Below are 14994 nucleotides of genomic sequence, written 5' to 3' on the forward strand. Positions count from 1 at the left end.
GGGTATATTTTGATTTCACGTCCGTTACTAACACCACACCAGTTATAAAGTTTTTTAAGCAAAATGTTTAATATTGAAGGGACACCCAAGGAAATTGTAACGGATAATGGATCACAATTCACATCAATTCAAATGAGTAACTTCTTGTTAACAAACCATGTCACTCATTTTAAGGTTGCTCTGTATTCCCCTTCTTCCAATGGACTTGTGGAGAGAATGAATAGATTCATGAAGGAGGGGATACAAACAGCCATTGCTATAAATACACCAGTGGAAGAATTCTTAAAGAAAAAGTTATGGTCTTATTTAATTTCTCCACACTCCACTACTGGCATTTCACCCTTTCGCCCATTAAGAAAAAGAGATCCTAGATCTAATGTTTGCCCTGACTGGATAAAAGATTTGAACAGTAAACCTCGTTGCTATGCTTGTAAAGATAGGAATACGTTGATTTCTAATACTACACATAAACAAAGTTTGCAAAAAACCTATTTTGATGCTATACATCGGATTAAAGATCAACATTTCTGTATCGGAGATTGGGTTATGATCAAAAGCCCTGTGAAAGTAAAAAAATGTGCTTCTATTTATTCCCATCCTGTACGTATTTTAAAGGTCTCTAAAGGCTCTCTTTTGTTGGATAAAAAAGGATGGTGGAGTAAGAGATGTTTGGTCAAACTTACTCCGGAACAGGCTTGTAGCATTTTGGCTCACAAGAACTTGCAAGGAAATGATTCAGGTGATTTATTTAATTGGCCTTTTGATGTCACTTGTTCCCATAACAGAACTCTTGATATTTCTCCTTGTCACTCAAATGCTCCCTATGTTTTGCATGATACTAATGAACCACTGGTTACTCAACCAAACATATTCTCTGATGTGCAAATCACTGGTGATCATGATTCACAAGCATTTGTTGCTAGTCAACTTCAAAGCAGTCAAAACACATTATCTGACACAGGAAATGTAAATTTGTCATGTGGAAAAGCAAACAGATCTTCACGTAATGTTTCTGTACCTACTAGGTACAAAGACTTCCTTCTTTATTGATTTTACTTTCTTAATCAATTCTTCTTTTCAAAAGGGGAAAGAAGTTGTAGTGAGTAATTTGTTATCCGTCACGAGTTTGAACTACATTATAATGTCAGCTCACAGTTATTATGTCATTCACGTTTTGTTGTTGTTTGAAACTCTACCCTTGGATTTTCCTTGTGCTGGGCATTCCAATCCAGACGACCATGGCGGTTTGGATCGGTGAGCACAGGATGACGAATTTCTCGGAGGGCTCCTTTTATTTGAAGGAATAAACTAATCCTTTGACTTACTCACCTGCGTCCTTTCATCGTTTATGCTACCATTACACATCCGTCCATAACTCTGTGAAATGCGTTCCCTCTTCCACATTTTGAATGTAAATATGTCCTTACTTTACCTGTTTTCTAGGTCTTAACATTTAGAGGTCAGGCATTTAATTTTGGATTCTATGTGACAATTAGTGGGGGTGGTGAGCTGGTCCAATTCAGAAAACAAAATTGGTTGTTCCTCTGTGGTTTCCATTCTTTGAACAAAAGTTTTATTATCAGCCCTGGTGTACATTATTTCCTGGCAGAGTCCAGTACATGGTTTGAACATAGTTTCCACTATCAATTTGTTGATATCTGCTTTAAAGTCAGCAAGCCATGATTTCAAATCATCTTTAGTTAAGGTCACTGTGTTTTCAGATGTCATGTTCAGGTTTGATGTGGTCAATGAGTGTTGTGAGGCTAAACCCAAATAGTCCGATGCATTCTGTTATTTACCCTTTTGATGTGAGGTGGACAAATGCAAGTCACCCTTCGTTGATTTTTTTTGTCAATTAACACAGTCTTTGGTGCAGCTAGTGAGATGTGTGCTGGCGGGGTACTATCCACTTAACCAAGGTACAGCTAAAAGTATGATCAAAGCACATCGCTACTACATCTGGTCAGCCAGGACAATCCTGGCTGCCCCAGTATGTTGCACTGAATTAGGGCACTGCACTGTTGGCTAATTTTCCCTGCCACCTGCAAGGGAATCAAGTGAGAGACCTTTACATCAAGCACAACAAGCAGGAGCCATGGAGCAGGGAGCACCACATCATGCTTAGCTCACAACTATAGCAATTTGCCCTGGTAGTCCACCAGGTCATGCATTACCATGGGCTGCATAGCACGCCCTAAGTGATTGCTTCCAAGAGTCAAGGAGTTGTGTTCACTCTTCGTCTGACCCATCTGATAGCTGCTGCCTTTCTTGTCACCTCCTCAGGCCACCACCTCTCCCTGAGTCCTCTCCTCCGTTCCCTGCTCCGTGGCTTGCACCTTGCCTGAAGGCCAATCACCCCACGTACCAGGCAGCAGACCTAAAGGTTGCCATCTAGTCCTGCTGCACCAGTGTGGCCTGCCAGATGGATGAACGCTGTCTTTCATTTTTCCATTGTCTCACATTTGTCGTGCTCCACCGCTGGCAGGGGCTCTGCCTTACAGCTCCCGTAGTTTTTCCTGCTCAGCCTCTACATCTGTGGGTGATCCAGGAAGCTATTTTGCAGGTGTAGGAATGAGCTACGGTAGCTCAGTCTGCTCTGATTGTCACATTAGGCAGATGTCCATTATGACACCTGCTGAATCACAGTGGCCTTGTCAATGTTCCTACATGTGTTCCTCAGCAAAGCTGTTTGCGGTCATGAGATGCGCACAGTGTGTAGCCTGATGGCTGCTGTAAAAGCCCATGATTAAGGGATATTTGGACATTTTTCCGCACATTACTGCATAAACAAGCCACAAAGGTGTTATTATTTTATACTGAATTTATTAAAGTAAAACAAAAGACAGGGCTTGCCAATGGAGAAGTCACTTAATAAGACTAATGGAAAAGAAGAACAGTACTTGATGATCAGAGAGAGCATGATACTAATCAGAGATCATACAGAGAAATACATCAAGAGAGAGGATCATAATGAGACAGAGCACTAGAGGGAGAGCAGTGTGCGATTAATAGACAGAAGGATAGATAATTGTAACCTAGTGAAAGATGAGCAGAGGGGAGTCCTGAAAAAGCAATATCTGAGTGAGAAGCAGCACAGCCGCACTAATGTGTATTTTTGTATGGATGCTTAAACTAAGCTCTGCATATGTTCTCTATGTGAGCATGGGGCGATCAGGGGTGTTTTTTGCCATGGACTGGTTGTGTGTTGTGTGTGTGTGCTGGGCCGCTTTAGCGTTGGTGGCGCCCTGTACGACACTCTTTATTGGCGCACCCTCACCCCATGACCACCTCATTGGATTCCCAAACTACCACCCAGCAAAAGTGCCCCTCATCTCTCTATAGCCCCCCTCCCTCATACATTTCATTTGTTTTAAAGCGCTGGTGAAGGCTGGTTTTACTAACCCATTGAGCTTTCCACATAAAATACAGATCTGTTCTTTGCAGCAGGCACAGCAGATCAGGCACCCTCTGGCTACTTAATGGTAAGTCAAAGCTACTGCTAGACAAAACTCCGTCCTCTCTCTAGCAGGAACATTACTCACAAGTTACCTTGACATTTGTAGTGCTTCCTGAAGGCTGGAAACTCAAGGAACTCTGCAGCAGGTGCACGTTTTGTGAATTATTGCTAAACACGGCTGCACCGGTCGCACCGCCCTGAAGCCGGCCTTGTGTGTGTGTCTGTGCGTGTGTGCAAGTGTGTGTATGTATCTTTTTCTGGTGGAACTTTATGTTACCTCTGCTCATATCTACTGCTTGAAGATATTACCTATATGTGATAAATAAAGAGTCTAGAGAGCAATGACTGTTCTCCAGATTGTAACATGGTCCGCAGTCTTTTCTGACCATTGCAAAGCTTGATTAAAAAGTGAGAGCTGAAGAGGCGAGGTCATGGACAGCAACTTCTGCAGAAAAGAGATAGACTTAGGTTACCGGTAGGGAGAATGATTTAAGAAGTGAGAGAGAGATCACATTGGAGAGAGAGAAGCCATAGGGGAGATGCCACAGTAGAGAGTAGTTCAGGGGAGATAGGGACATTATTTTGCACATCAGAGACTCTAATTTATCAGCGTGTTTGGATAGGAGGGATGCAATCTTCTTGCCCAGCTCCCGCCTCACAGCTTTTGTATCCACAAGTTATTAAAGAATTGTATCATTTGATAGCCAGGATGTTGAGTATCCATGCTCGAATGTTGGCTACTCTGGTATAGACTCCAGGATACTGTGACGCACAGCTGTAGCCCCAGGACGTAATTCCTTGCAGCACCCCATTGCATACAAAGGGTCCACCAGAGTCTCCCTAGGGCAAAAAGAAGATTCATTATGAGAAGGATGTGGCTAGAGGAAATATGTAATGCCTGTTTTACAGTTTAGTTAGTTTTAGAGTTTAGCTGACAGGGTATGTTGTGACCGGTCTGTCAAATCCTGTGTCCGCCCGCCTCATTTAGAGACAGTGGACCTTTAGTACTCCATTGACAGAGCCTCTGCTAGCCTCCCCAATGGAAAGATTCCCTTGATGGCCTGAGTAGGGGCCATTGGAGAAAGGAAATTAGATTTTGTGCCCATTTAAGGTGGAAGATGTAATGACTTTTTCCCAATAAGACCCCAAGCCCCTTAGAAAAAAACATCCAGGATGTTGTGGTCATTAGTTTTTTGTATTTTTCAAAAACAAACTTCACTTTAGGAATTTGTTTCTGAAAAACAAAATAATGTTGAAAGTTTGGTATGCCCCACATAAACCGACGGTGGCCTCATAGTATGTTACAGGGAACTCACACTATATTGTAGGGAACTGCAATGATGGTGGTTCCTTTCAATGAAAAGAGATGACTCCGGAATCTGACAGGCAAATCGCCTGGAAGACGAAGGAGGTAATGTTTTCTGTCATCCTGGATGCACACAAATCCATCTATCAAATTCAAAATCAGGCTCAAAGACAGGAGCATATACTGAGAGTCTCCTACCTTGCATGTGTCCTTGTTTTCCACACCAGCGCATACCATGTTCTCAGTTATTGCCCCTCGGTACCTATGGTTACATTCGGTGTGGTTTACTACAGGAATGTCAACTCCTTGAAGTGTATCTGAAAGAGCGAAGCCATTGGTCCTTGTTACTCCCCATCCATAGGCTGTGCATAGTGGGGCTCTGAATGTGCTTCCCTGTTTAGGCATTATGACTGGCTTCACAGCCACAGTCTGAATCACTTTAACATGAAGCTGCGGAGAGAAAAACCATTATGTAAGTAACTCAAGAGGGTGCAAAAGCGGGTAGCATAAAGACAATACAACTATGTTGAAAGGGGCATACTGAAGTGTATAGCAAGGGCCAAACACAAGCACATAGTGGCAAAAAACCTTTTATATATCAAGGGGCATGCATCGATGAACTGTAAAATCTAAACAGTAACACATTAGACACATGGTGGTCCCTAAAATATAGCATGAAGTGGAGATATATATAGCATATGTGACAATTACCGGCATAAAGCATGAGGGACATACCAACATACTGTGCAAAAAAATGAACATATTGCATGGAACACACATCAGCTTATTGTATGGCGCAATGCACACTAGCATGGCGTAAGCAATATATATCAAGGCTAAAACAACTGACATAAGTGAGAGAGTAGATAAGTTGCATAGCTCTTGGTATTTTCATGTGCAAGCCAAATGAAATAAAACGTACAAGGGAAATTGTGGCTCTCTATTTTGGTTGTACACAAACTGATCAGAGAATCTAAAATGGTGCATTGAGTGCCTGTATGGTGGATGGTAAGGTGACAAGTCATGTGTAATGTGCCCTGTGTCTCTTACCACTTAAATGTTTTATCTTCACCAGGTTTTGCGATGTCCAGCAACTGCATCACTATCAAGAAATAACAATGGGCACACAGGACTGTAGTACTTAATGAGTGCCGCGGGTAGGGGGTGTTAATGCCACACCCCAGCAAATAGCAAGCACCAGTTAACTCATGGGGTATGGAATAAACTTGAATTCTGCATTGTGTTTCCCTGGTAATTCCTAATTTCCCACCAGATATTCATCTAGAAAATGTGGCTTCTTCCTATAGTCAACATTTCTAGGTGAAGTCAAAGCTATTCCAGCTGACCTTATGCTGCTGATGTGGCTGGTAATAACCCGCCCAACTGGAATTAAAAGGAGCCATGTAATAGGACTGTAGGAAGTAAAAACATAGTGCATTGGGTCAGCAAGGTACTTCTTTAGTAAAAAAACAAAAAAACAAGCATTTGCAATGCAATGGGTCCCGCATTTGCTCAAGTTAGAGCTATTAGCATTGTAAACTTCTAACCAGACTTTTCTTGCCACATAAACTGAAAATGAAAAGTAAAACAATTTCACATAAGCGAGCCGATGGCTGCCATGAGCATGAAGGAGACACACAAATGAAAACAGAAGTTTGCTTGCAGTCAAACGTATCTGTAAAAGTGCAATTATCCATGTAACCGGCAAAAGTGCAATTAACCATGCAACAGGGTCGATGTCATGCAAAGGGCTCAACTACTGCCCAGCGAGATCGCGCGGCTGAGGAAATAAAAATAAAAAGTAGTCCAGAGACCATACGGAAAACACAGAGCCTTGTATGTTTTCAGTAGTTTACCCGTGCTCTCGAGGAGGGTAAAACACTGGAAAAGGCATGACGTATGCCTGCCTTTCAGTACTGAAATCAAGCAAATTTTAAAAGGCAAGCCCACAAACCAACAAAACTGATTGGTGTGACATGGGCGTGGTTAAAAGGCCACAGAGAGATTTCAACAGGGGCCAGAGCGCTTGTGCGCTCAATCCTAAAAAGGAGGTAGTCAGTTTTATTGGACGCCAGTTTGAGAATTATTTTACCGGGCACAATATTAAGTTGTGAATTGTGATGGCTCAATATTGTGTCTAAATAACTCCAAGGGCAAAGACCTGGAATCATTGTTGAAAGGTGGGGATTTCGCGGAAGGTGTGGGAACATTTCAAGCATTTCTCTGATCCACTCCCACTACTGAAGTGGTGAGTGACCTACTCCTGTCAGTGGCACATTATTTTCAAGAGACTAAGGGCCAGATTTATGCTGGCCTTGCGCCATTCCAACGTCACATTAGCATTTTTTTTTAACGTTAATGTGTGTAGCGCCATATTTACAAAATGGCGCAATGCTTGCATTGTGACACTTTGTGACCCTTTGTGGCACATTATGCCTGAACCATCCATAATGTATGCAAGGGGGGCATTCCGTCACTAGAGGGGTCGTAAAAATGTCACAAAGGAATCTATGAGATTCCTTTGCGCCATTTGTATAAGCATTTTCTAACGTCTGCTAAGTGCAGGTGTCAAAAAGAGGCTCCCATTGATTACTATGGGCCTCTGGGTGCTTTGCAGGATTAGCGTAATATTTTTTTATGCTAATCCTGCAAATCGTGGTATTTTAAATACAGCCCTACCATGGTGGTGTTAGGGGGGGCGATAAGGGGCACTAGAAAAGTGGCGCTGCACTATGTGAAGCACCACTTTTCAGAAATCTGCCCCTAAGAATGGAATTCTGCCTAAATTGGTGAAGGTGTTTCACCATAACAAAAATGGTTTTAAAAAAAAATGCATTTGCACAAGTGTGAAGGCATCTTCATTGTACATTAAGTAAAACTGTGCATGTGCAATGCATACAAATTGGAATTGATATAGTTTTATCAGGTGTACCATGGGACAATCCATGCATGGTCAGAAACCTGCAAGTGCAGATCTACAACTTTTTCTGTGAATCAGTCCCACAAGTTGTGTGAATCATTTTGACAAGAGACCTCAATACACTAGCAATGTCATTTTTAAGAACCATGGATGATTGTATGTATATGTATATATATATATCAGAAATTAGAAGAAAGTAAGAAACCTTGTGCATTAATGTGAAAGAAACTGCTTTAAAATGGGCTACCAAAGAGTACCCGACCCAAAGGCTGCCTCAAAAAGATCAACAAATAGCAAGTTTCCCACATGGGAACTGTAGCAAGAATTCAGTTTTATGAGCTCATCATTTCCTACTTGTGACTGGTTTTCTCTCCAACAATAAGATCGACGGAGGGTGACTGAATTCCAAAGGCTTACTATGCTGACACTGGTAATAATAGTGATGGCGTAACTAATGTTTGCAATTGTGTTATTGGAACTGACTTTGACTGAGTTACTAAGGCTTGCAGTGGTGGTACTGGGACACTGAATATGACTGCTTGAATAAGGTATACCCTGTGACACCAGCATTGACCTTAGTACCTATTTTTCCAGTCAGGATTGATATTGTTTTGACTGTTGTACTTCAACAAATCATCTACATAAATACTGTGCTAAAAAAAATATCATAGCCAAAATAACATATATAAATATATAAATATTTTTTTCACCAACTTGCATCCCTAAACCAAAGACATCATGGACACCTCCAAGATGATTTATTTACCCAAAACGATGATACATTTTGGGTAAATAAATCACAAGTAAATATATAGTGCACATTCCACACTACAGTTGTGTAATAATTTGCTTTACTGCCCCGCACCCATCCATTCAGTGCCTTACCAGAGAAATCAAAAACATCTACTCAGTTCTGTGTGGAGAGCTTGGTGCTGTCCCTGAACCTCTGGCGGTACTTCTCAGGTGTCAGCCCAAAATTGGCAAGCAAAGCAGCTTTCATGGGTGTGCATCAGTTTTGATCCTTAGGATCCAATGCAAGGAGTGTGTCCCTCCCCACTACTGGTACATACAGCCACAAGGCCACCCCGTTGCTCTTCGGATACCCCAATAGCCCTTAGTGCAACTTCATAAGCAGCCAACCACTTGTCAATGTCATCTCCCAACACATAACTTGGCACTAGATTTTTGGGTAACGAACCTTCCCTTCTCCTGCAGGTCCTGAACGTGTGCTGCCACCATCACTGCTGCACTCAGACTGTCTTGCCTTAATATCCAGCTCCTTGAGACTAATTCATGAGCCAACAAATGTTTATTTTCAGCCAAGGCTCTCTCAGCTGCAGCCTCAGCTCTCACAGCCTCAATTTCTTGACTGCTCTCTCAGCTTCAGCCTGTTTGGCTTCTCTCTATGCTCTCCTCTCCTCCTGTGGAGCTTCACATTTTAAACCTTGCCATTTGTAGTTGGAATTCTCTCTCCTCCTTCCTTTCCTCTGTGGTCAGGCCATGGCAAGAGACACTGCTGCCTGGTCTACAAGGGGACACAATTCCAGGGGTAACATCCCCCACTTCTGGCAAGAAATCCTCTGAGGGGCCATCATCTTGCTCCTCCTCCTCAACATCCCAACCCCTTGCAGAACCCCTTCAGCTGTTTGACAGTGTATGTCTCCAGCTCAGCTAGGTCAAAATCTTCAGCTCCTGCTTGAGACCCAGCCAGAGACATGTTGAATGAGGATTTAGTTAAAAATCAGGCAGAAAATAAAATTACAGAAAAAGATTTAAAAAACTCCAGTTGACCTCCAACTGTGGGTAGGTAGTGAACACTTAGCTATTATACCTTACTGCACAAATACAAGTCCTATCCCACCGCTGCCACCAATGTTAGAAATGGGGTCTTTGGTTGGCAGTCAGGTTACCCCCTATCCAAGCAAAGACCCTCATTCTAGTCAGGGTAAGTCACACACAATCCAAATGATCCTGTGCCCACCCCCTGGTAGCCTGGCACTGAGCAGTCAGGCTTAACTTTGAAGGCAGTGTGTAAAGTATTTGTGCAATAAATCATGCAATAACACAGTAGAATATATAATACTTATCTGGTAAAATGCAGGTCAAAACGATCAAGATTCAATAAGTACATGTTGAACATCACTTAGAAAATGATATGAAGAGTCTTTAGTTCTTAAAAAGCAACAAATGTCTCTTGCAAGCACAAAGTACCTGGTTTGCGTTCAAATTCTCCGCAAGGGACCACAGAGGAGGAGATTAGTGGAAAACAGTGTGCATCGATTTTTCTGGTGCACACAGGTGATGCGTCATTGAGTTTTCACGCAGGGCAGGCTTTGCGTCGATTTCCGGCGCGTAGACTGGGATCCTCTTTGTGTTGAGGGTTTTTCGGAAGCCCCGGGGACAACGCGTTGAAATCCTGGGCGTGCAGGTCGAAGTCACAGGGGTTGCGTCAATCCGATGGGTGTTGCGTGGAAATTTCTGCTGCACGGGAGGCGCTGCGTCGATTCTTCTCAGGAAGTCGGGCTGTATCGTTTCGGTTCAGCTTTGTGTCGATCCAGTGGGCTGTGTGTCGAATATCCGGTCGTAACGCTGGTGCTGCATCTATCTCCTCGTCGGGAACTCAAGCTGCGCCGTTCGGCGTGAGGTGATTTTCTCACCGCGATGCAGGCTGTGCGTCATTTCTTGCAGGCTGTGTGTCGATTTTCACCGCACAAGGAGTTCTTTTGCAGAGATGAAGTCTTTTTGGTCCTGTGACTTCATGGAACAGGAGGCAAGCTCTATCCAAGCCCTTGGAGAGCACTTCTCAGCAGAGCCAGAGGACAGCAAGGCAGCAGGGCAACAGCAGGGCCGCAGTCCTTTACAGAAAAGTAGACAGGTGAGTCCTTGGGGCAGCCATGCAGTTCCTCTTGTCAGGTTGCAGGTTCTGGTTCAGGGTTTCTTCTCCAGTGGTATCTTGTCCAGAGGTGTCTGAGGTGGTAAGGTCAGAGGCCCTGTTTAAATACCCAAATGTGCCTTTGAAGTGGGGGAGACTGCGAAGAGTGGGTTAGAAGTGCACTAATTCCCCTTTCAGTTCCATCCTGTCTGCCATGGTCCCAGTACGGGGTTTGGCAGTCCACTGTGTGAGGGCACGCCACTGTCCTTTCAAGTGTAAGTGTCAGGCCCTCCACCCTCCCAGCCCAGGAAGGCCCATTCAGTATGCAGGTGTATGCAGGTGTGACTGAGCAGCCTGTGTTTGGGGTTGTCTGAGTGAAATGCACAAGGGAGCTGTCAAGTAACCTAGCCAGACGTGGATTGTAAGACACAGAAGGATTTAAGTGCAGAGAAATGTTCACTTTCTAAAAGTGGCATTTCTACAATAGTAATATTAAATCCAACTTTACCAGTCAGCATAATTTTGCATTACCATTCTGGCCATACTAAATATGACCATGTTACTCCTTATAGATCAGAATCTACCACTCAAACAGTATATGAGGGTAACCCTAATGTTAGCGTATGAAAGGAGCAGGCCTCACAGCACTGTAAAACCGAATTTAGGAGTTTTACACTACCAGGACATGTAAACTGCAAAGGTACATGTCCTGCCTTTTATGTTCGTAGCACCCTGCCCTATGGGTTACCTAGGGCCTACCTTAGGGGTGGCTTATATGTAAAAAAGGAGAGTTTAAGGCTTGGCAAGTACTTTTAAATGCCAAGTCGAAGTGGCATTGAAATTGCACACACAGGCCCTGCAGTGGCAGGCCTGAGACATGGTTAGAAGGCTACTTATGTGGGCGGCACAACCAGTGCTGCAGCCCACTAGTATCATTTCCTTTACAGGCCCTAGACACATGTAGTGCACTTGACTAGGGACTTACAAGTACATTAAATAAGCCAATTGGGTATGAGCCAATGTCACCATGTTTTAAGGAGAGAGCATATGCGCTTTAGCACTGATTATCAGTGGTAAAGTGCGCAGAGTCCTAAAGCCAGCAAAAATTAGGTCAGAAAAATAGAAGGAGGAAGGCAAAAAGTTTGGGTGTGACTCTGCAGAAAGGCCATTCCCAACAAGCTGCCTAAAGGATCTCAAGGTAATGTCTCCAGTGACCTTGTGTTCTTAATTTTGGAAATGTGATTGTTCTTCGAGCGTATTCATACTGATAACTTGAATCCTGATGTGCAGAAGATGACGAGACTACAAAGAGTTGAATCTCCACCAAAGAAGGCTACTTTCTCTTAATTATATGTAGAAAGTACTTCTTTGTTTGGTGGAGATGTGCTCATATTTTTCTGCATCGAGATGGAACTGCGAGGGAGCCTCATTGCCCTGCGGTCCTTGCCAGCTCCATGCCTCCTGCGGGAGCCAGCATTGCTCCCACATGCAGGGAGCTATCAAATATGCAGATCCCTGTGTGCAGGAGAAATCCTTTCATCTGTTTCCCTGCCCGCTTGACAGAGGACAGGGAAACAGATGCACACTATGCTTGCAAGGTGGGGGAGCAGTTTTCCTCCTCTAGCTTGCTGGGAGTGAAGTTACTGTTTGCTCTTGCTTGGGGGGAGCTGTCAAAGCTCCTGCTAAGCAAAAGCAAATTGCTATCTCCAGAGGGTGGGCACCTCAGGAGGTAGCAGGAGCGGCCCTAGAGGGTGGTGGCACCCAGGGCCATTAGTGGCTCCAGAAGGGGCCCCCCATCTTTGTTCCTCAGGGATAGCCCTGGGACGTGGTGGTCCAGAGGCTGAAAATGTTCCAGGAGTGGGGCTGCGCAGCCCCCCTCCCTTTGTAAGAATTCACCCTGCCCCAGGGAGGTGGTGGTCCATGAACCAATAGCGATTTTCTCTATAACATGGTTAAAACAGGTGGGCACCGAAATATCACACAAAAAATATCCTTCTGTGAAAATATCAGTAACCAAATATTGCCAGGGTGAGGATATATAGGTAAGTGTACTTCACTCCAAATCTACGTACCTTAAATAAATATATTTAAATATATATATCCTTCAGTTGAGACCGCATACTCCAGACTCGTCCACCATACGGGGCCGGTGCAGAGCTGCAGACGCTGAGACTGTCATAAAACATGAAAGCTGTGTCACAGCAGTATCAGCACATAAATACTCCCACTCCTCGCTGTGATTTACAAGCAATTTATTCAAATAAACTACTTGCAAAACTTGCAAATCACAGCGAGGAGTGTGAAATGGCGTGTGATGTCACGTTCGCTACCCCTGGCATTTTGGTGAATTAACGTCCATGGATGTGCGGAGACTGATGGAAGACAGTTCCTATTTAATAATGCTGCATAACTGAAGTAGGGATGTGAGAGGCAGACTCCGTGGTGTTTACAGCGACCGTAAAATCCGTGACTCGCTATTGCAATAAGGGAAATATAAGACTTTGGCACACGTGCAAAACACTGAGAAAAACCTTCCACCTCTGTGGAGGCTGGCCCCCATCTGTAGATAGATAGCATCCCTGTTTGGCTTGGTGGGGAGCATGGTTTGGCTCCAGCAGAAGGAAATGCAGTGTCCTTTATTGAAGGCTGACCCCCAGGGCGGGACTGGGAATCCAAAGCAGCCCTTTCAACTTTGTCAGACCAGCCTCCCCAGGTGAGGAGGGGAAGTATGAAGCACTGCTACTAGAGCCGATTTCACAGCAAAATAGGCCCCAGTTACAAAACCAATCCCCACAGCTGCAAAACCGGCCTCCACCCTTCCAGGAAAACGCCGATGTCCGCTACGGTCAGTCTGGCCCTGGCTGACCCCTGCAGAGACAATGGAAAAGGACGCTTTCAGTAGGTAGATTACACTAGAAGATTGTTGGGACTGTATCAAAGTCATGAGTGATGTGCATTGGCAAAGCTGCATTTTACGGAAGGTGGAATCATAGTGCTGAAGTCCAATTTGCACTTACCTTTAAGAGCATGGCGTCATAATTCAGAGTCTTCGAGTTGAATTGAGGGTGCAGTGCAACACTTATCACAGAAAATTTCTGGGAAGTAGGTTCCTGAAGACTGAGGTTGTATAATCCCAGGATGATGGTTAGTGTGCTGATTCTGGAACAAAAAAGTAGGCATTCATTTGAAGTAATTTTCAATGTTATCAAAAGTTGACACCTGTTTGGAAACATACGGATAGAAGCAGTGTGCAGCTGTGAGAACCCACTGTGGGTTTACGAGGGTCCCCCCGCAAAAGTGTCCTGATGGACCCTGGATTGATGCCATGTATTTCACTGAATTCTTTGCCACCTTATAACCTCCAATAATCCTATCTTCAACATAGTCTCCTGGAGAAAGGAGAAAGAAACAGAGACAAATAATCAGCACGTCATGAGTAAACAGATGACAAAGACCTTCTATTTGAGTCACACATCTCTTTTTAAGGTTTGACATTTATGACGTTTGCATCACTCATGAAAAACATTTCGTATTCTGTACATTACATAATGGAGCTTGAATTTAGCCAATAGCTTCTTTTGCTCTGCAACTTTCGCCATTGATTTGAGACATTGTTAATTACTTCTTAGATAAGCCTCCTGGAGGGTTTAAGTCTTGCCATTATTCTGTTGGATATTTGGATGTCTCCTCTCACCTGCATTGGGACTGAATAAGGGACTAGGTTAAATTTGAAATCAGTAGGTGAACAGCCTGCTAGTGGGAGTGACTGCAGACAAAATCATCTGAAACATGTTTGCTAGAGAAAAGATCAACAGTTTGTTCCTCTAGGATCCATTTTTCAGTCACTTTTACCAGTGATCACCTCACAGTCCTACTGGGTGAACAAATATTGGTTGTAGCAAAATCGCCTTTTCTGCAAGGTCATCCCATATTCTTCACCTTTTTCTAGAAACTGTTTATGCAGGAATTGGAATTCGGTGCACATTTCTCTGCTAAACAGGGGTAAAATGCCCATAGTCTGCTTTTGAACATGGCTTTCTTTTTAAATAGCTCTTTATTTGATTTTAACATAGCATAAGCCAGCCATGCGTCCAATTTTCAATTTTGTGCAGAACACCAGTATCATCTTTATCGATAATACAGTGGATACATAATTACGTGTATTAATACGTGTCAATCTTGAGCTTTAATACAAAATTAAAGTCCCACTACAACTTGCCCGTTGGAATTCCAATCCATCTTCTTTGATTCATCACATTATTCACAACATTATTATGCATCCCATCATTATCAGATTCCCACTCCTTTCTAGCACTTCTATCTGATAGAGACTTCTAGCTGCAGATTTCTTACCTTAGAAATTCTCCAGGTGTCAGACTGGATCCAGAAGATTTTTTTGTGAGCAGAACTCCTGCTTGCCAGTAGCTGGCATCAATTGG

At 43.6% G+C, this 14994-nt stretch overlaps 1 protein-coding gene across 2 annotated transcripts in view; it reads right to left on the minus strand.

Moving 5' to 3' along the window:
* Window positions 1-2814: 2814 nt before the first annotated feature.
* The window catches only part of LOC138302095 (trypsin-like), an 89298-nt gene continuing 77118 nt past the window's right edge, over window positions 2815-14994 (minus strand). For both annotated transcript variants that reach the window (XM_069242480.1, XM_069242479.1), the window contains 4 exons: window positions 13791-13944; window positions 13573-13714; window positions 4962-5213; window positions 2815-4297 (listed from right to left, as the gene is read on the minus strand). In XM_069242480.1, the coding sequence (XP_069098581.1) occupies window positions 4151-4297; window positions 4962-5213; window positions 13573-13714; window positions 13791-13944 (695 nt within the window). In that variant the 3' untranslated portion in view covers window positions 2815-4150. The remainder of the gene's footprint in view (window positions 4298-4961; window positions 5214-13572; window positions 13715-13790; window positions 13945-14994) is intronic.

Source organism: Pleurodeles waltl, chromosome 6 (assembly GCF_031143425.1).
Source record: "Pleurodeles waltl isolate 20211129_DDA chromosome 6, aPleWal1.hap1.20221129, whole genome shotgun sequence".
NCBI lineage: Eukaryota > Metazoa > Chordata > Amphibia > Caudata > Salamandridae > Pleurodeles > Pleurodeles waltl.